General features: G+C 36.8%; 1 protein-coding gene across 7 annotated transcripts in view; it reads left to right on the top strand.

Annotated features, from left to right (window-relative positions):
* Window positions 1-20,611, top strand: part of BOD1L1 (biorientation of chromosomes in cell division 1 like 1) — a 55,707-nt gene that overhangs the window by 4,293 nt on the left and 30,803 nt on the right. For all 7 annotated transcript variants that reach the window (XR_002643649.2, XR_002643650.2, XR_016393247.1 and 4 more), the window contains exons 2-9: window positions 1,168-1,292; window positions 5,697-5,887; window positions 6,379-6,993; window positions 7,576-7,725; window positions 15,482-15,648; window positions 16,799-16,910; window positions 17,572-17,710; window positions 19,124-19,196. Coding sequence is in view for 4 of the 7 variants with exons in the window: in XM_089911679.1 (XP_089767805.1) it covers window positions 1,168-1,292; window positions 5,697-5,887; window positions 6,379-6,993; window positions 7,576-7,725; window positions 15,482-15,648; window positions 16,799-16,910; window positions 17,572-17,710; window positions 19,124-19,196 (1,572 nt within the window). In the remaining 3 variants the exon portion in view is untranslated. The remainder of the gene's footprint in view (window positions 1-1,167; window positions 1,293-5,696; window positions 5,888-6,378; window positions 6,994-7,575; window positions 7,726-15,481; window positions 15,649-16,798; window positions 16,911-17,571; window positions 17,711-19,123; window positions 19,197-20,611) is intronic.

Here is a 20,611-nt window from a genome sequence, read left to right as displayed (position 1 = left end):
ATACTTTTAGCATGAGATGACATGGTATGTGTCCTCTCTCCTGCTTCCCTTATGTCAGGAGTGCTCAGCTCTAGCACAGCTGACATTTTGGGCTGGATAGTTCTTTGTTGTGGGGGTCTGTCCTGTGCACTGTAGGATATTCAGCAGCATCCCTGCCCTCGACACACTGGATGCCGGAAGCAACTCCCCTCAGCTGTGAGAATCAAAAATGTCTCCAGACGTTGCCTGATGTAACCCCCCACCCCGGGGGGGAGGGGGGCAACAATTGCTTCCAGTTACGAACTGGTGACCTACACCAAACTTAATGCCTAGCTCCAGTGGTTGCCACTTCATGATTTCTCTTGAATCCATGTCTTTCAGCCCGTTTTTGCCACCCCAGTACAAACCTTTATTATTCTAGTCATTGCATCCTTTCCTGAGTATATTTTGTGTCTGTTTACTCTTTCACCGTAGGAAGATTAAAAAAGCTTTATCAGAAAGCTTTTAATTTATCAGAAAGTTTTCATCAGAAAGCTCAGCTATCACATATCACTCTGCTTATATGTGTTGTGGGTTCCTGTTCTCTATCCCATAATTCCAGATTTTGTATACAGGTCCCCAGATCCTTCCAGGCCCTGGCCCCAAGCTCTGTCTCCAACTTCATTTCTCTGCTTTTTTATAGTCTCTTCTGCATCCAAATTGGATTTAACAATGTGGGGGGCTCCCTAATGCTCCTGACCCCACGTTTTCTCATCTACTTGCTCTTATATTGTTGGGTGTACCTGCAAGGCCTGCCTTTCCTGGTCCCAGCTGTGTTGTGAAACTCAGGTGCCACGTTCTCAATGAAGGCTTACTTTCTCTGCTCTTCTCCCTTTCTTTGCTCCAAATCATCTAACAGTAACACTTATTGGTATCTTATTTTCTAGTCCCTTGTCTGTAAATAGAAGGTATGTCTGTCTTCTTTGTAGTCCTCATCTCCAAACATATTGTCTTAGACAAAATAAATGGTATTTGAATGACTCTGAAATTATCCTAAAGCAGGATTGTCGTAAGCTGTGAAACTTTGTTGCCACATTGACACTGTAATCTAAGAAATGTTTAACACTGTTAAAGATACTCAAATTCCTGAGACTATCGATATTGTATAACAATGGAGATTTTTAACATTTATGTCTTTTTTCTTTCTAGCCTGCCTATCAGAATCTGAGACAACGTGTTGACAACTTTGTTGCAAACCACTTAGCAACTCATACGTGGAGTCCGCACCTCAATAAGAACCAGCTAAGAAACAATATTCGACAGCAAGTGCTCAAGTAAGCCTCAGAATTGCAGAGTTTCTACAAGGGCTTGAGAATGTCACCATATACTTTGCCTGAAAGCAGAGACATTGTGCAGAAGTTTGTTCACCTGGTGATAATTTTGTCAAGTTTGGTGTGGCTACTTTATATTATGATACAGTGTGATTTTAGAGTAGGTGCTAATCACTTCACATTTCCCCCATAAATTTAACAGTCTGATTTCTCCTGTAGACCTTTGGAAATATTGAGGGAAGGGAATGACAGCGTGACTTAAAAAAAAAAAAAAAACCCTCTAGATATGATATGAATAGATGGTTAATGCCAGATAGGTAAGTATATCCTATACAGTTACATTCACAGTTATTCTCTTGGCCCTAAAAGAGCAGGGTTTATTATGCCTGATTTACAAATAAAGACATTAAAGGTCACTGAGATTAAAACATTTTCCCCTGATTTGAGGCTGTGTCTTCTGTGTTCTAATATTGCCCCTCTCCTTTTCTTTTGTCTTTTTACTTGCATTTTACTGTGATTTTACCTGTGCTTTTTAATGATGACATATCCAAAAAAGGTGGGAGAAGTGCATTTAGACATGTCGGAGTCATTTTTTGGTAAACATAAAGAGAGTGAAAAGCTGGAATGGTTAGAGGGACCTAAAAAAATCATATTTATTCCCCCAAAAGCAGATTAACAATATTATCTTGTTCTTGAATATAAGTATTTGACAAGACAAGAAGACTTGGACCCTCTCTCCCTGCTTCACACCCCAAAAAAGTGACTACATTGTTTAAAAACTGCCTTAGTCTCCCTGCCTTGACAAATATTTACGAAATGTGGCTTTTAAACAGTTAGACAAATGTTTTTACAGCTGTTACATCTTTTATTTATTTATTTATTTAACTTATTTTTGGCTGTGTTGGGTCTTCGTTGCTGCGCATGGGCTTTCTCTAGTTGCGGCGAGCGGGGGTTACTCTTCCTTGCGACGTGCGGGCTTCTCATTGCGATGGCTTCTCTTGTTGCAGAGCACGGGCTCTAGGTGCACGGACTTCAGTAGTTGTGGCACACGTGCTCAGCTGCTCCGCAGCTTGTGAGATCCTCCCAGACCAGGGATCAAATCCATGTCTCCTGCATTGGCAGGTGGACTCTTAACCACTGCTCCACCAGGGAAGTCCCTATAGCTGTTACCTCTTAATTCCCTCTTGTCCCTCAGGAACCTTGCACACCTACCTAGTGTGCTACTCCATTGATAGTTCCACCCACAGGAAGCCCCACAAATAAAACTTTACACTCTGACTCAAAGACCCATTTAGCCACAGGTAATACTAGATACTAGGAACCTGGGGGCTCAGACTCTGTCCTAGTAAATAAGAGAAGAGGGAAATTTGACAATAGCTTTGTTGTCTGCATTTTAAAGGATGTTCAGGAACCTATTAAAGAATCCAGGTAAGATGAAAGATGCCATTAGAGGGCTGCATAATAATACCTTTTGGGAAAAAGTCAAAGCCTTTCCTGTTGGGTGGCAGGCCTGGGGTGGGGGTGATTACTCACTTCCAGACCTTCAGGAGAACAATAACCAAAATAGTAGGGGGATGGGAGGCTAAGGGTGGGATGGGGGAGGGAAGCTTACTGACACTGTCTACACTTGCAGAGCACTGTCAGGCAACAATTTGCATATCTGCTTCCCTCTCACAAAGGAAAACATTGCTTTAAAAGCGCAAGGGTGGAGCCTTGGATTCTTTTTTTTTTTTTTCCATATATTGAGAGACTAAATGGAAGGCAAATTTCCTGGAATTTACTCCTTAGCATACAGAACCTATAAAGTAGGGAAGCAGTCATTTATTTTGTTCTTCAAAGGGAACTAAACTCAATCGTGCCCATGTAAAATCAAGCACTTAAAATTGTTGTTGTACCAATATAAGGCATTGTTTTCACAGAATCTTATTTGGTGAGGGATTGCTGGACACATCAGTAGAGGGTTCTTGTGACTGTCAGCAATTAACACTAGAGCAGTCCACCTATGGGTGATGAGGACTCTCCTCTAGAGACGTTTTAGAACAGGGGAAATAGCTGTCTCTTGGGTAATATAGGCATTGCTCTTACTGGGATATCTGTATATTTTCTTCTAGCTCTCTTATTTATTTTTAATAGAACTGTTCTCTTATTTAAATTCCATTAGTAAATTTATGTCTCTTAAATAACATGTTAAAGTTTCTTAAAAGACTAGTTGTGTCTAACTAATGGTATAGGGATGGACTATCACCTATAAATACAATGTCAGACAGTTTTTCTTACATATACTTTGAGAAATACTCAGTTGACTCTATTAGATTGAACCATCTACAATTGCCATTTTTGTAGGACAAAATAGTCTAATATCAGCAGTTTTGGATGGTTCAGTTTAATAGCCAGTCTGCCAACTCAATAGACGGAAAAAAGTTTTATTTTATTCTATTTATGCATTCCTTTATACAACAAAACCTAAAAATGCTAGGGAGCTCAGAAATAATGACCTTAACTGTACAGTGTTTAAAAGGAAGACAAGGAAGTAGCTTTAACCAAGACAGTGGCAGCTGCTGGCATTTTGGCTTTGCCCTTGAACCTAGAAGTGTGGCTTCTCCCTCTGGTGAGGCAGCTCTGGCCACACCTCAATGAAGTGAGCCCACGAAGAGCAATGTGGTCTCTAGCACTGGCTTCCGTTTTTGGTTTTGTTTTTCCTTTAACATCTTCATTGGTGTATAATTGCTTTACAATGCTGTGTTAGTTTCTGCTGTATAACAAAGTGAATCAGCTATACATATACATTTTTAAGATCAGAGCTGACCTCTGAGTGAGAGTAGACTAAAGTACACCAGGGCCCAGAACATAGGCATCAGGGAAAGAGACTGAAGCAGTAATTTGGAGGTGGGTGGGTTTTATTTTTTATTTTGTGCCTTTGTGCTTGTGCCTTAAATCAAAACATTTTTCAGATTGCTTGTCATTGCTTCTTTTCCACCTGCTACATTTTAAAGACACCTCTAAGATGTAACAACAATGTTTTCAGGATTTGCCTTTTTTTTGTTTTTTGTATTATATCTTAGAACTTTAGAAAGCAGGTTACCTACTTTGGGCAGTGTTGACTCATTTTTCTCTATGGCCCACATAAGTGGAATTATAGTATCCCAGGGCTGCGAGGTGCCTCAGGAAATGAAAATCACAGCCATCCTGCACTCCAGACAGCGCTGCACTCAGAAATAGCATTGCAAAGTATAAGGATAGACACCTCACCCACTATGCAGGGAGAGCCTGAGGCCTTGGAGCTGCAGAAGACCAGCACCCCACTCTCCCAACTCTATCCAGGGAACTGTGACTCCTCAAGTTCTTTGTTAGAAAGGGACAAGGTGGAAGTGTGTTTCTTCAGATAAGTTCATGTCATCTTATTTTGCTCAGACACCTTTGTGATTTTCTGCACGTTTCAGACTTTACTGTCCCTTTTGCTCCTCTGTCTCTTATGTATGATATTTCTTTGTGCACTTTCTTCCCCTTCTCTTCTCTGGAAATCAAGCTTTCCTTAGGAAAGCTTTCGCAAATAATCTCAGACATAGCTAATAATAATAATATCCTACTTTTTTCCTACAGTGTATGGTGTGTTCTAGTGCCTATCATGTTGTATTTTGTTTGTGTCTCTCTCTCCCACCAGAACAGGGACCAGATCTGATTTGTAGTGGCCCAGTGGCTAGCATGGTGCCTGTTGTGTAGATGCCACTCGTAACATAATTGTTGAATGAATACATCATTTAGTTTTTATAGCAAGAAGATAATAAAAAGAAGGCCAGAAATCTTAAGTTTTATTTTTGTTCTTTTAAAGTTTTCTTTCTTTTTCTTTTTCTTTTCCTTTTTTGTAAATTTGGTAAAATTATACTTTGTTTATATTCTTCAGTTTTCCTGGAGGCTCTAATACTTACAAGAGGCGTACATTTTTCTGGTAAAAAAAAAAAAGAGGTTGCAGAATCCATAGATTTATTTTATACCCAGAGCTCAGCTTTAATGATCATTTATTCCTATCACTAAATGATCACTAAGGTCATTTAGTGAGATAAGCCATGGGCATGATTGAGGTAAGATAAGCATCACCTACAAGCCTGGTCTTTAGGTAATGTGCTGTGTGTCTAGTTCTAAGGGTATTTTGTTTTGCTTTTAGTATTGCCACTGGTGACACAGTGGTGGGAAGTTTACATATTTTTTTGCAGTATGATGTATTAAATGCCACTGTATTGTGAAACGTATTTTCTTTTGTGTATTCTTTCTGTATATTCCAAATGAATGGATTGGAGGCAATTTAAGGTTGAACATATATGTAATAGATATGGCTTTACTTAAAAGTAATTAATGCAAATAATGTAGTATTATCTTTTTCACCTTTCTGTAAATTACCCTGTGTTTCAGATCAGGAATGTTGGAGTCTGGTATTGACAGAATTATTTCTCAGGTTGTGGATCCAAAGATTAACCACACATTCAGACCTCAGGTGGAGAAAGCTGTGCATGAGTTTTTGGCCACGCTAAATCACAAAGAGGAAACAGGTGGCAGCACAGCCCCCGATGATGAGAAACCAGACTCTTCCATCGTTACACAAGGTGCTTTGCTTTTACTCTTGGTCAGTTCCATTGCTTTCCTTCTTGAACTGAGTATCAAGTTAGGGGTATTTAGTTCTTTAAAACATTTATCTATTTGGCCACTCTAGTGAAATTATATTTATTTTAATTATTACCCAGATTCTTCAACTGGCATAACATTTTTTTTTTTAATGATGAGCATTTTAGTAATGTACTGTGTGTGTGTGTGTGTGTGTGTGTGTGTGTGTGTGTTTCAATAGAGGGGATAATTAAAATAATTAGAAAACACATCCTTTTTCTGAGAACTAGACTAGTATCACATTTGCTGGTGCCTTTCCTAATATACTGTATTACAGAGGTAGAGAATTTAGAATGTGTTAAGTACTAGCACCAGTACCTGAAAGTCTAAAGGTGATGTGTCATGTAAAGATGACAGTGGCAAGTGGCCTTGATTCAGCAGAGGGGTTTACCTTCTGCATAAATTTATTCTAAAACATGCCTTTCCCTCGAAGGTGTCCCTGCCCCTGGGGCCAGTGCGAATGTGGCCAGTGATGCCATGTCAATCTTGGAAACCATCACTTCTCTTAACCAAGAAGCTAGTGCTGCCAGGGCTTCGACAGAAATGTCAAATGCAAAGACCAGTGAGAGAATATCCAAAAAACTCCCTTCTCAGCCAAGCACTGAGACTACTGTTGAGAAAGAGAGAACTTCAGAGGACACGGCTGATAAAGAAAAATCTACACCTGACTCTGCAGGGGAAGGACAGGAAACAGTCCCTAAGTCTGAAGAATTTAGTGATCTCCCTTGTCCAGTTGAAGAAATTAAAAATCACATAAAAGAAAGTAATAGTTCAGTTCTGCTAAATAAGGATGTTCAACAAGAAAGCAGTGACCAAAAAAATAAATCAGCAGACAAAGGTGAAAAGAAGCCAGATAGCAATGAAAAGGGAGAAAGAAAGAAAGAAAAGAAGGAAAAGACTGAAAAGAAATTTGATCACTCAAAAAGGAGTGAAGATGTCCAAAAAGTAAAAGATGAAAAACAAGCAAAGGATAAAGAAGTAGAGTGTTCAAAACTTCCCTCAGAAAAAAACAATAATAAAGCTAAAACCAACGAAGGGACCAAAGAAGGTAAAAATTTGGAAAAATCAACAACAGTTTAAAGAACAAATGAGTGTCCATTGGGGGCACATCAGATTTGCTTTCAAATTTTAATAAAATGTATTTGATACGTGTGTTTTAAAAGCCTGAAAACTCATACCCTCTTTGCTAAAAGATAAGCAATAAACATTTGTATATTTCTTTTCTATACTAATTTACCAATTCACAAAGTAAATGAACAGAGAAGTTCTAAACCTTATTATGTAACTCGTAATTTATTCATATACATTATTCCAAGCAACTTAATTCATAATCTTTAAAATATTAGATAGTAAATATTTCAGTTCCTTACTTAAAATTTCCTTTGTTTTTATCATTCAGACCATGAATTACGAGTTTCGTTAATTTTACAGGATAATTTGCCTTTGTATTTTCTGCAAACAATTGTACCTTATTTGATATTGGTTACTAATGGTGAGGGATTATTTCTGAAGTTGAAGTTCTTTGACAGTATTTAAACCAGAAAATTTTAAATGTAATTTAGAAATTGGGTGCTGTGTGTATTCTTATATAACAAGATGATTTATTTTCTGTTATATTTCCTTCTTGAAGATTTCTCTTTGATAGATTCTGATGTGGATGGACTTACAGACATCACAGTTAGCTCTGTCCACACCAGTGACCTTTCATCTTTTGAAGAAGACACTGAGGAGGAAATTGTAATGTCTGATAGCATGGAAGAAGGAGAGATTACATCAGATGGTAAAGCATTTTACTTAATAATGCCTTTGTGAAGCTTCGCATTGAGCAGTATTTGTATATTCAGATGGCTGTATCATGAAAGACAGTGTGGTACAGTGGCAAGAGCACGGGACTTTATAGTTGGAAGATTTGTTCCTGAGTCCCAGCTCCGAGGTTGTCTGTCTGAGCAAGCTTGGTAAGTTACTAAACCTCAACAAGCCTAGGTTTTCTATCTCTTAACTCCATTCCCTAGTATTATTATAAAAGATGAGATCTTATATGAATTTGCCATGTGTCAGTGGCACAGTCCACAAGACTGTCCTCATGTTTGACACCAATTGCAAATTCGGAGTCCCCAAGACCACCTTTAGAAGGACTCACAGAACTCATTGAAAGTTGTTAAACTCATAGTTATGGTTTATTACAGCTAAGGGACACAGATTAAAATCAGCCAAAGGAAGAGGCACATAGGCTATAGAGTCTGGCAAAGTTCAAACACAGAGCTTCCACTTGTCCTTTCTTTTTTTTTTTATTTTATTGAAGTATAGTTGATTTACAATGTTGTGTTAATTTCTACTACACAGCAAAGTGATTCAGTTATACATACATATACATTCTTTTTCATATTCCTTTCCATTATGGTTTATCACAGGATATTTTTTTTAACATTTTATTTTATATTGGAGTATAGTTGATTAACAATGCTGTGTTAGTTTCAGGTATACAACAAAGTGATTCAGTTATACATGTATCTATTCTGTTTCGAATTCTTTTCCCAATTAGGTTGTTACAGAATATTGAACAGAGTTCCCTGTGCTATACAGTAGGTCCTTGTTGGTTATCCATTTTAAATATAGCAGTGTGTACATGGAAATCCCAAACTCCCTAAGCATTCCTCCTCCCCCATTCTTCCCCCCTTGGTAAGCATAAGTTCCTTCTCTAAGTCTACAAGTCTGTTTCTGTTTTGTAAATAAGTTCATTTGTATCATTTTTTTTTTTTAGATTCTGCATATAAGCAATATCATACTATATTTCTCTTTCTCTGTCTGACTTACTTCACTCAGCATGACAATCTCTAGGTCCATCCATGTTGCTGCAAATGGCATTATTTCATTCTATTTAATGGCTGAGTAATAATCCATTGTATATATGTACCACATCTTCTTTATCCATTCTTCTGTTAATGGACATTTAGTTTGCTTCCATGTCTCGGCTATTGTAAACAGCGCTGCAATGAACGTTGGGGTGCATGTATCCTTCCAGACCATGTTTTTGTACAGGTATATGCCCAGGAGTGGGATTGCAGGATCATATGCTAGCTCTGTTTTTAGTTTCTTAGGGAACCTCCATACTGTTCTCCAGAGTGGCTGCATTAGTTTATATTCCCACCAACAGTGTGGGAGGGTTTCCTTCTCTCCACACCCTCTTCAACATTTATTGTTTGTGGATTTTTTGATGATGGCCTGATTATGTGAGGTAATATCTCATTGTAGTTTTGATTTGCATTTCTCTAATAATTAGTGATGTTGAATATCTTTTCATGTGCCTCTTGGCCATCTGTATGTCTTCTTTGGAGAAATATCTATTTAGGTCTTCTGCCCATTTGTCGATTGGGTTGTTGGTTTTGATGATATTAAGCCGCATGAGCTGATTGTAAATTTTGGAGACAGATCCCTTGTCAGTCACATCATTTGCAAATATTTTCTTGCAATCTCTGATTGTCTTTTCATTTTGTTTGTGGTTTCCTTTGCTGTGCAAAAGCTCTTAAGTTTAATTAGGTCCCATTTATTTATTTTTGTTTTTATTTCCATTACTCTGGGAGATGGATTGAAAAAGATATTGCTGCGATTTATGTCAGAGAGTGTTCTGCCTGTGTTTTCCTCTAAGAGTTTTGCAGTGTCCAGTCTCACATTTAGGTCTTTAATCCATTCTGAGTTTATTTTTGTGTATGGTGTTAAAAGACTGTTATAATTTCATTTTTTTAATGTAGCTGTCCAGTTTTCCCAGCACCACTTATTGAAGAGACTGTCTTTCCTCCATTGTGTAGTCTTACCTCTTTTATTATAGATTAATTGACCATAGGTACATGGGTTTATCTCTGGGCTTTCTATCCTGTTTCATTGATCTATAGTTCTATTTTTGTGTCAGTACCATACTGTTCCGATGACTAGAGCTTTGTAGTATAGTCTGAAGTCAGGGTGCCTGATTCTTCCAGTTCCTATTTTCTTTCTCAAGATTGCTTTGGCTATTCGGGGTCTCTTGTGTCTCCATACATATTTTAAGATTGTTTGTTTTAGTTCTGTGAAAAATGCTATTGGTAATTTGATAGGGATTGCATTGAATCTGTAGATTGCCTTGGGTAGTATAGTCATTTTGACAATAATGATTCTCCCGATCCAAGAATGTGGTATATCTTTCCATCTGTTTGTGTCATCTTTGATTTCTTTCATCAGCATCTTACAGTTTTCAGAGTACAGGTCTTTTGTCTCCTTAAGTAGGTTTATTTCTACATATATTATTCTTTTTGATGTGATGTTAAGTGGGATTGTTTCTTGAATTTCTCTTTCTGACCTTTTGTTGTTAGTGCATAGAAATGCAAGAGATTTCTGTGTATTAATTTTGTAGCCTGCGACTTTACCAAATTCATTGATGAGCTCTAGTAGTTTTCTGGTAACGTCTTTAGGATTTTATACATATAGTATCATATCATCTGCAAACAGTGACAGTTTAACTTCTTCTTTTCCAATTTGGGTTCCTTTTATTTATTTATTTATTTATTTTCTGATTGCCATAGCTAGGATTTCCGCAACTATGTTGAATAAAAGTGGCGAAAGCGGACATCCTTGTCTTGTTCCTGATCTTAGAGGAAATGCTTTTAGCTTTTTACCGCTGAGTATGATGTTAACTGTAGGTTTATGTATATGGCTTTTATTATGTTGAAGTATGTTCAGTCTGTGCCCACTTTCTGGAGAGTTTTTTTAATCATAAATGGGTGTTGAATTTTGTCAAAAGCTTTTTCTGCATCTATTAAGATGATCATATGGTTTTTACTCTTCAATTTGTTCTTGTATCACATTGATTGATTTACGGATATTAAAAACTCCTTGTATCCCTGGGAGGAATCCTACTTGATCATGGTGTATGATCCTTTTAATGTACTGTTAGATTCAGATTGCTAGTATTTTGAGGATTTTTATTATGTTCATCAGTGATATTGGCCTGTAATTTTCTTTTTTTGTGATATCTTTGTCTGGTTTTGGTATCAGGGTGATGGTGGCCTCATACAATGAGTTTGGGCGTTTCCTCCATCTGCAATTTTTTGGAACAATTTCAGAAAGACAGGTGTTAGCTCTTTTCTAAATGTTTCAAAGAATTCACCTGTGAAGCTATCTGGTCTTGGACTTTTGTTTATTGGGAGTTTTTTTTATCACAGTTTCAATTTGAGTACTTGTGATCAGTCTGTTCATGTTTCCTATTTCTTCCTGGTCAGTCTTGGGAGATTGTACCTTTCTAGGAATTTGTCCATTTCTTCCAGATTGTCCATTTTATTGGCATATAGTTGCTTGTAGTAGTCTCTTAGGATGCTTTGTATTTCTGCAGTGTCTGTTGTAACTTCTTTTTCATTCTAATTTTATCGATTTGAGTCCTCTTCCTCTTTTTCTTGATGAGTCTGGCTACTGGTTTATCAATTTTGTTTATCTTCTCAAAGAGCCAGTTTTCAGTTTCATTGATCTTTGCTATTGTTTTCTTCGTCTCTATTTCATTTATTTCTGCTCTGGTCTTTATATTTTCTTTCCTTCTACTGACTTTAGGTTTTGCTTGTTCTTCTTTCTCTAGTTGCTTTAAATGTAAGGTTAGGTTGTTTATTTGAGATTTTTCTTTTTTCCTGAGGTAATACTGTATTGCTATAAACTTCCCTCTTAGAACTACCTTTGCTGCATCCCATAGGTTTTGGATCTTTGCTTTCATTTTCATTTGTCTCTAGGTATTTTTTGATTTCCTCTTTGATTTCTTCAGTGATCCATTGGTTGTTTAGTAGCATGTTTTGTGGCCTCCATATGTTTGTGCTTTTTTACAGTTTTTTTTTTCTTTTAGTTTATTTCTAATCTCATAACATTGTGGTTGGAAAAGATGCTTGATATGATTTCAGTTTTCTTAAATTTACCAAGGTTCGCTTTAAGGCCCAGCATGTGGTCAATCCTGGAGAATGTTCCATGTGTGCCTGAGAAGAATGTGAATTTTGCTGATTTTAGATGGAATGCTCTATAAATATCAATTAAGTCCATCTGGTCTAATGTATCATTTAAGGCCTGTGTTTCCTTATTAATTTTCTGTCTGGGTGATCTGTGCATTGCTGAGAGTGGGGTGTTAAAATCCCCAACTCTTATTGTGTTACTGTTGATTTCTCCCTTTATGGCTGTTAGTATTTGCCTTATATATTGATGTGCTCCTATGTTGAGTGCATATATATTTATAATTGGATTGATCCCTTGATCATTATGTAGTGTCCTTCTTTGTCTCTTATAACAGTCTTTATTTTAAAGTGTATTTTGTCTGATATGAGTATTGCTACTTCAGCATTCTTTTGATCTCTATTTGTGTGGAATACCTTTTTCCATCCCCTCACTTTCAGTCTGTATGTGTCCCTAGGTCTGAAGTGGGTCTGTTATAGACAGCATATATATGGGTCTTCTTTTTGTATTTATTCAGCCAGTCTGTGTCTTTTGGTTGGAGCATTTAATCCATTTACATTTAAGGTAATTATCAGTGTGTAAGTTCCTATTGCTGTTTTCTTAATTGTTTGGGGTTTGTTTTTGTAGGTCTTTTTTCTTCCCTTCCTCTCTGGTTCTCTTCTGTGGTTTGATGACCATCCTTAGTGTTGTGTTCAGGTTGCTTTTTCTGTGTGTGTGTGTGTGTGTGTGTGTGTATGTGTGTGTGTGAGAGAGAGAGAGAGAGAGTGTGTGTGTGTGTGTGTGTGTGTGTGTGTGTGTGTGTGTGTGTGTGTAGTAGTAGTAGTTTTTGGGTTTGCTGTTCCCATGCAGTTTTGATATAGCAGTCGATGTATGTACAAGATTCTTTTAAGCTGCTGGTGTCTTCCCTGCCTAGAGAAGTTCCTTTAGCATTTGTTGCAAAGCTGGTGTGGTGGTGCAGAACTCTCTTAGCTTTTGCTTGTCTGTGAAGCTTTTGATTTCTCTGTCAAATCTGAGTGAGAACCTTGCTGGGCAGGGTATTCTTAGTTGTAGGTTCTTCCCTTTCATTGCTTTAAATGTATCATGCCACTCCCTTCTGGCCTGCAGAGTTTCTGCTGAAAAATCAACTGATAACTTCATGGGGATTCCCTTGTATGTTGTTTGTCATTTTTCCCTTGTTGCTTTTAATATTTTTTCTTTGTCTTTAATTTTGTCAGTTTGATTACTGTGTGTCTCAGCATGTTCCTCCTTGGGTTTATCCTGACTGGGACTCTCTGTGCTTCCTGGACTTGGGTGACTGTTTCCTTTCCCATGTTAGGGAATTTTTTAGGATTTATCTCTTCAAATATTTTCTCAGGTCCTTTCTCTCTCTCTTCTTCCTCTGGGACCCCTATAATGCGAATGTTGGTGCATTTAATGTTATCCCAGAAGTCTCTTAGACTGTCTTCATTTCTTTTCGTTCTTTTTTCTTTATTTTGTTCTGCAGCAGTGATTTCCACCATTCTGTCTTCGAGATCACTTATCCGTTCTTCTGCCTCACTTATTCTGCTATTAATTCCTTCTGGGGTCTTTTTCATTTCAGTTATTATATTGTTCATCTCTGTTTGTTTTTTCTTTAGTTCTTCTAGGTCTTTATTAAACATTTCTTGCATCTTCTCGATCCTTGCCTCCACTCTTTTTCCAAGATCCTGGATCATCTTCACTATCATTATCCTGAATTATTTTTCCGGAAGGTTGCCTATCTCCACTTTACTTAGTTGTTTTCCTGGGGTTTTATCTTCTTCCTTTACCTGGGACATATATACCTTTACCATTTCATTTCATATAATTTTCTGTGATTGTGGATTTTGTTCCGCAGGCTGCAGGATTGTACTTCTTCTTGCTTCTGCTGTCTCCCAATTGTCCTTTCCTTGTGGTGTTGTGGACACGGTGCACTTCCTGGCATTGATATCTGACAGTATACAGATTATTGCCAAGCGGGGAAACTCACTGGAGTCTTTATGTCTGAAGTTTTTATTGGGGCTTCATCATATACACCTAGTTGACTGCCCATGTGTCTGGCCTCAGCCTCCAGCCCCTCTGGAGGTCAAACTGATACCCCATGACCCAATGCTCCCACCCTAAATCACACTATTAGGGCAATTTGGCTTGACCCATGACCCTAGGTAAATAAAAACACTCCTATTAGGCATGGCATTCCAAAGGCTTAGAGATTACCTCCCAGAATGGAGAAGAAAGACCAGACCTCTCTTTTATTATATAGTTTGTTTTTCAGCCAACCCTTATTAAGTACTTAGTGTGTTCCAGGCACTGTGCTCAGTTATTACAGTATTGTATAGGTGCAGGTGAGGAAACAGAGTTGCCAAAACAGGGTGTCTCGTCCAGGGTGTTATAACTAGTGAGCACAGTGCCATTTCAAACCTGTGTCTGGGCTTATAATCAATACCTTATGCTGCTCTTTACCACATGATTAAATATTATTTATGGCCTTTTGAAAAGTCAAAAATATTGAATATGATTTGCAATTGCCTGTAGGTAGCATCTTGTAACTTTGTTGCTGGCTCTTGGATAGAATACCTAGAGAGAAAACCATAGGGGAGAAAAAGTAGAAGGTTTTAATGCCACAGATGTATTTTTCTGTATCTCCCATTTTTCATTCTTTTCTTAGTATCTATTAAAAAACTGAATTAGCAGCAATCTCCACTCTTCATAATTATCGTCATGAGGTCATTTGAGTACCAATGTAGGAAGAATGCTCTCTTCCTGTTAAAAATCTACTTTCTCTAGCCAAATGGAAATTTTAATTCTAGATCCTTTATTGGGTCTTTTCAAGGTTTTTCCTGGACAGAACTAGATTTTCTATATATGAGATCCAAAAAGTAAGAAAATGGCTCTTTTGAGAGTACTAAGGAGTACTTAGTACCACTTCTTTACTTCTTGCTGTGCCATGGGGAACTTATCCTCCTTCCTCAGGTAGAGAGGTTTTAGTATATACTTGGTGTAGGGCCAATTATTGATTCTTCCCTCTTCCATAAAAGAAAGATCACAGGTTGTCATTAACATCTCAAGTTTACTTTAAAGTGTTGCTTCAGGTGAATTTTTTCAATTAAATACTGGTAAAGCATTCATACCAAGTCTATTTTCATACAAATGAGGATTAATTATTTGTCAAAGAAACATAAATAACTATAAGGCCTAATTTTTCTTTGCCTTTTTGATATGTGAGAAGCTGAAAGAAAGGAAAAAAATAATAAGTCAAGAGGACTTACCTGGTGGTCCAGTGGTTAAGATTCCGCATTTCCAGTGCAGGGGGCACAGATTCAATCACTGGTTGGGGAAGTTCCACATGACATGTGGTACAGCCTAAATAAATAAATAGATAAATAGATAGATAGATAGATAGATAGATTATAGCCTTTAAAAATGTCAATATCTGGATGTTCAGATACTGATATTTCTCCTGTCAGACCTACAAATACACTCAAACTACATTGATACTACTTTTGCCTCTTAATGCTGATCAAGCATAATGTTGATCTTATTGCTGATTGGCAGAAGCACTGATCTTTCTATTGACTTTCTTCCAGATGACGAAAAGAACAAGCAGAACAAAACAAAAATGCAAACCAATGATCCCAGTGAAGGAAAAGCAAAAAGTATACGGCATGCTTATGTTCACAAACCATATCTTTATTCAAAGTATTATAGTGATTCTGATGACGAGCTTACTGTAGAACAACGGCGGCAATCTATAGTAAGTCAGATTTGATCTCTTATTATTTTAACCTGTTAAGTCAGGTTGGCAAACTTGACTAGTCTGTTTACAAGGTACTGGTGAGCATTTGAAACAGTGACATATAGGTTCTACTTTCAGGAACCTTGTCATTTAACTAGGCAGAATAGACATAAACATATGATGGAGGTGTTCATATCATGATTAATGGTAGTGAAAAACTGGTAACAACCTAGGTGTTTCATAGTGTCGAAATGTTTGACTCAAATATGGATCCAGCCATAAAGAGAGATGACATCAGCCATTAACATAATATTAAGAGGGAAGCGCAGTCCATCCACATATTTCCTGCATTTGAAAATACTTCTAAGATGTGCTATTATTAACAGGTTTTTAGAGAAAAAAATTGCTACCTTGTTGTATACGTACATCAATTTTAAGATGGCTTACGATATCAGAAACATTAAAATATGAAAAATTGTGCATCATAGATTGAGGGAATATTACTACATGAAAAATGACTTGAAGGAAGTGCACCAAAATGTTAATAGTGGCTTATCTCTTGAGGTTAGTTGATAAGGAGTTACACTTATGCTTAGGATGTTTGGTGCTTTGAGGCTTTGAGTTCTGGGTGGGAAAGAGATGGTGGAGTAACACACAATGACTGGATTTTCCCTGGCTTTAAAATATGACTGCAGAAAGTCCCATGTCTAAAACCTGGGTCCTGAGATTATGACCAGAAAGTCACATTTGTTGTAGGACTAGCCTGTCACTTGAATCTGTATTTCAACTTTCTTTTTTGAGAAAATCAAAAAATTATGGAGACCTACCTCTACACTTGATGCTCATAGATATTTTTACAGCTATCCTTTTAACTGAAATAGCAGTTTATTAAGCCACCACTTCCCAAAATGATACCTTTAAATTGATGGTATTCTTTAAGAGTAATGGAAAAGTTTAACTTCTCTCTCTTTTATTCCTCTGGTAACGTCCAGATTGAAACACATGCACACGGACATACGCACATATGTATATAGTAGTAAATATGCACTTTTGCAGAGCCCATTAATTTGTAAGAACATCTGAAGGGCAAGTGTGCTTTTTTCCCCAAAGTGTTTTTGCTTTTGCCTGATAATCTGTCAGAATAATTATGAATATTTTGTGGTTTTAGGCTAAAGAAAAAGAAGAGAGGCTTTTAAGAAGGCAAATTAATAGAGAGAAACTTGAGGAAAAACGAAAACAGAAAGCAGAAAAGACAAAGTCTTCAAAAGCTAAGAATCAAGGTATGGGAGATGTTAACTTTTAATATTTTAAACTACCTTATATACTCCATCATTTTGTAGCTATTAATATAACTTATGAGATATAATTTTGATCATTTTATTTTATAATCATATCTCAAAAAAACTTCACTTTTTTAAATTATGTATTTTAAAGTATGGAAGATTTCCTTTTTAATCTAATGTGTTTCATCACTTTTTAAATTATATTTCTGTATCTAAAGTAAACATTCTATCACATACCAGATAATACACCTCACATGTTAGCAATTTATTCTCCAGTGATGGTGGAATGAATTATCACTGGAAAATTTACTGTTAACCTGTGAGTCCTCAAGCCTTGCAGTGATAATAATGGAATTCATCTATACTTTATGTTAACCAAAATGTCAAACATTTATCTGGAATATTTCATTGAATAAAATTGAACTTCCTCTGGACACTGATCTTGTGTGATATAAAATACACAGATATACATATATGAACATTTGAAATAAAAAATGTGACTTCTCCATCTAAAAAATTATTTTTATTCTAACACAGCTTAGAGATATTAAAGCCATTTTGCATTTTTACAGTGATTAGAAAACCTTAATGAAAAATAAATATTACACTGTTTTTAAAACTCTGTTGTGAGATAGTTTATTGATTGCTTCTTTCCCAGGCAAAAGTAGTGTGGACTTAGAAGAATCATCAACAAAGAGTTTGGAACCCAAAGCCCCCCGAAGTAAAGAAGTCCTTAAAGAACGGAAAGTTTTAGAGAAAAAGGTAGCCTTAAGCAAAAAGAGAAAAAAGGATTCCAGGTACATATTTTATCTGGCCACATTCCCACTGTAACATTCTCTCGTCATGCTTTCAGAAGAGAGGCTTTGAAAATGACAGTAAAGAGTGAGACCTTTAATGTGTATGTTATTCCATGTTTATGAAAGACCTTAGGGTTTTCCTTTTCAGTATCATAATTCATTGTATTAATATCTATAATATTTCAAAGTAGTGTATACTGATCTTTTGAGGGGGCAGACTTTTTAGATAATCTGACGGAATCTTTGGGCTCTTTGCCCAAAAAAATGCACATGCATAAGCACACAGTTGCCCTAGAATTTCAGAGAGTTTTATAGACGCTCTAGAAGTACTCAGGAAGTATCCCTGTTCTGGACATTCAGTTACTTCTTTTTTTTTAATTTTTATTTCTTTTGTGGTACGCGGGCCTCTCACTATTGTGGCCTCTCCTGTTGCGGAGCACAGGCTCCGGACGTGCAGGCTCAGCGGCCATGGCTCACGGGCCTAGCCGCTCCGCGGCATGTGGGATCTTCCTGGACCGGGGCACGAACCCGTGTCCTCTGCGTTGGCAGGCGGACTCTCAACCACTGCGCCACCAGGGAAGCCTTCAGTTACCTCTTACTGACAGTGACTGCTTCCATTCTCCAGTCTTTCCAGGCAGTTCACTTCACCAGAATCTCATGCTTCTCCCCATAAACCAGAGGTCCAAGCCAAAATTTTTTTTAGCACTGCATTATCATGGTTAATTCTATAAGAAATTCTATAGTTAATTAATTAACTCTATAAGAAATTCTATAATTAATTCTATAACAAAACTGAAGAGATTGAGAGTGACTGTCTAGCCATGGGCTATAACTTTGCTGTTCCATTGTGATGCAGTTATATAAATTTATCTTAAACTTGAAGATAGCTGAATCAATCATTTGCAGAACTCAGTGGGAGGAGTTACCTCTCATTTTTCTTATAGACCTCATTCCTGTCAATCTGAATAAATAAAACTACCCTGTTTATTCAAAATATAAGACTTTCAAAATGAAATTGCAGCCCATATCATATTCATCTTCAAGCAACATTCAGGAAATTTTGTTTCAAGAATACTTTCCTATAGGGCCAAGAGTGTTCCATGTCACATTTGGGATTGAGTTCTTCACTGTTGACCAAGAATAGGATTTAAATTGAAATTCACAAGTCTCTATGTACAAATTAAATGTGTATAGTAAAGAAAAGCTAAGGTTTTTTTTTTAATCTTCCTGAGAAATTCTGATATTTGATTCAGAGTTCATATTTCACTTTTTTTTTTTAACATCTTTATTGGAGTGTAATTGCTTTACAATGGTGTGTTAGTTTCTGCTTTATAACAAAGTGAATCAGTTACACATATACATATGTTCCCATATCTCTTCCGTCTTTCATATTTCATTTTTTCCCCCACCTAGGAACATTGACGAGAATTCTAAAAAGAAACAGCAATCTGAAGAAGATTCCAAAGAAACCCTCAAAACAAGTGAGGTGTGTCTTAATTAATAAAACCCCATTTTAACTGTTCTTTTGTTAGATATACGCCATTCAGTCCTTTGTAGTAAAACTTAGAATACAGTATGATTTTTTCCAAGTTGAATAAAAAATCCATCACATTCAGCATTCTAACACCCCCATCCTATTATGGCCAGAAGTCCTCATTTTGGCAAGTTGATTCTTATGATCTTTTATCTGGATAATAGCTACTTTTCTACTCCCTTCCCTTCCCCCAACTTCCCCACCTCTTATTTCCTATATTGGCAATAATAAAATTGCCAGGAATAATAATGAAAAAGAAAAGGGAAAAAAAGCTAAAATCCCTCTACAAATAGATTATCTGTTCTATTCTCTTCCATTCTCATCAACATATGTTCATAATTTTGTAGATAGATGTAATCTTGCAAAGTGTTTTTGTTTTTTGGGGTTTTTTTTTGTGGTACGTGGGTCTGTCACTGTTGCAGCCTCTCCCACTGCGGAGCACAGGCTCTGGACGTGCAGGCCCAGCGGCGATGGCTCATGGGCCCAGCCGCTCCACGGCATGTGGGATCCTTCTGGACCGGGACATGAACCCATGTCCCCTGCATCGGCAGGCGGACTCTCAACCACTGCGCCACCAGGGAAGCCCCGCAAAGTGTTTTTAATGTTCCCTCTTTGCTCATTGTATGCTGTAACTTCCTAATTATAACATTTGATTGTATAATATTATATTGAATACCATAATTTAAGCATTTCCTCTTAGTTGAGCACTTAGATTGTTTCTAAGATGTGATCATTTTAAATAGTAAAAATATGTACATAAAACTACCCCCAAAATGTTCAATAAGTACATTTCTTCTCCTTTTTGTCTTATTTTCTTGAGATAAACTTTTGTTTTCACTGGGTTTAAATATTTATGTATACTGCCATATTTGTAACTCTGTAGCTGAACTATCTTAACACTTGTAAGGGAAACAATAATGATTTAGTAATTATTTATTCATAGCCAGTAAATGTTCTTGATGTCTTTATCCAGAAATCAAAGGCATATTTGTAAGTATATCCTGATATTCTAATGGCATATCTTTAAAATATTTAACTTTATTTTATGAGAAATTTCTGTGAAAAATGATCTCATAAAATTTTACTCACATTAATTGGTTAGAACTTACTGTAAAATTAGGTTGATGAAATCCCTGTTCTTTCTTTGAGGAGTTTAATTTTAAAGTATTTTTTTAAGATGTTGATCCCAATATTAGTAGTTGCTAAAATGTAAAAAGATGCAGTGATAAATTGACCCAGAGACACAGAGGGCTTTCTGAGTACTTCAGCCCATTATTTGAATAAGAATAATTATAGCTAGTCCATGAGTCTTTATTAGAGTGTGCTTAGTCATTAACATTAATCCCCTCAGAGCTGTACTGTGGGAT

The sequence above is a fragment of the Delphinapterus leucas genome, chromosome 5 (genome assembly GCF_059928025.1).
Source record: "Delphinapterus leucas isolate spDelLeu-1000000601 "Yukka" chromosome 5, BTC_Dleu_Yukka2, whole genome shotgun sequence".
Classification (NCBI taxonomy): domain Eukaryota; kingdom Metazoa; phylum Chordata; class Mammalia; order Artiodactyla; family Monodontidae; genus Delphinapterus; species Delphinapterus leucas.
This window is presented reverse-complemented; position numbering and strand designations above follow the sequence as displayed.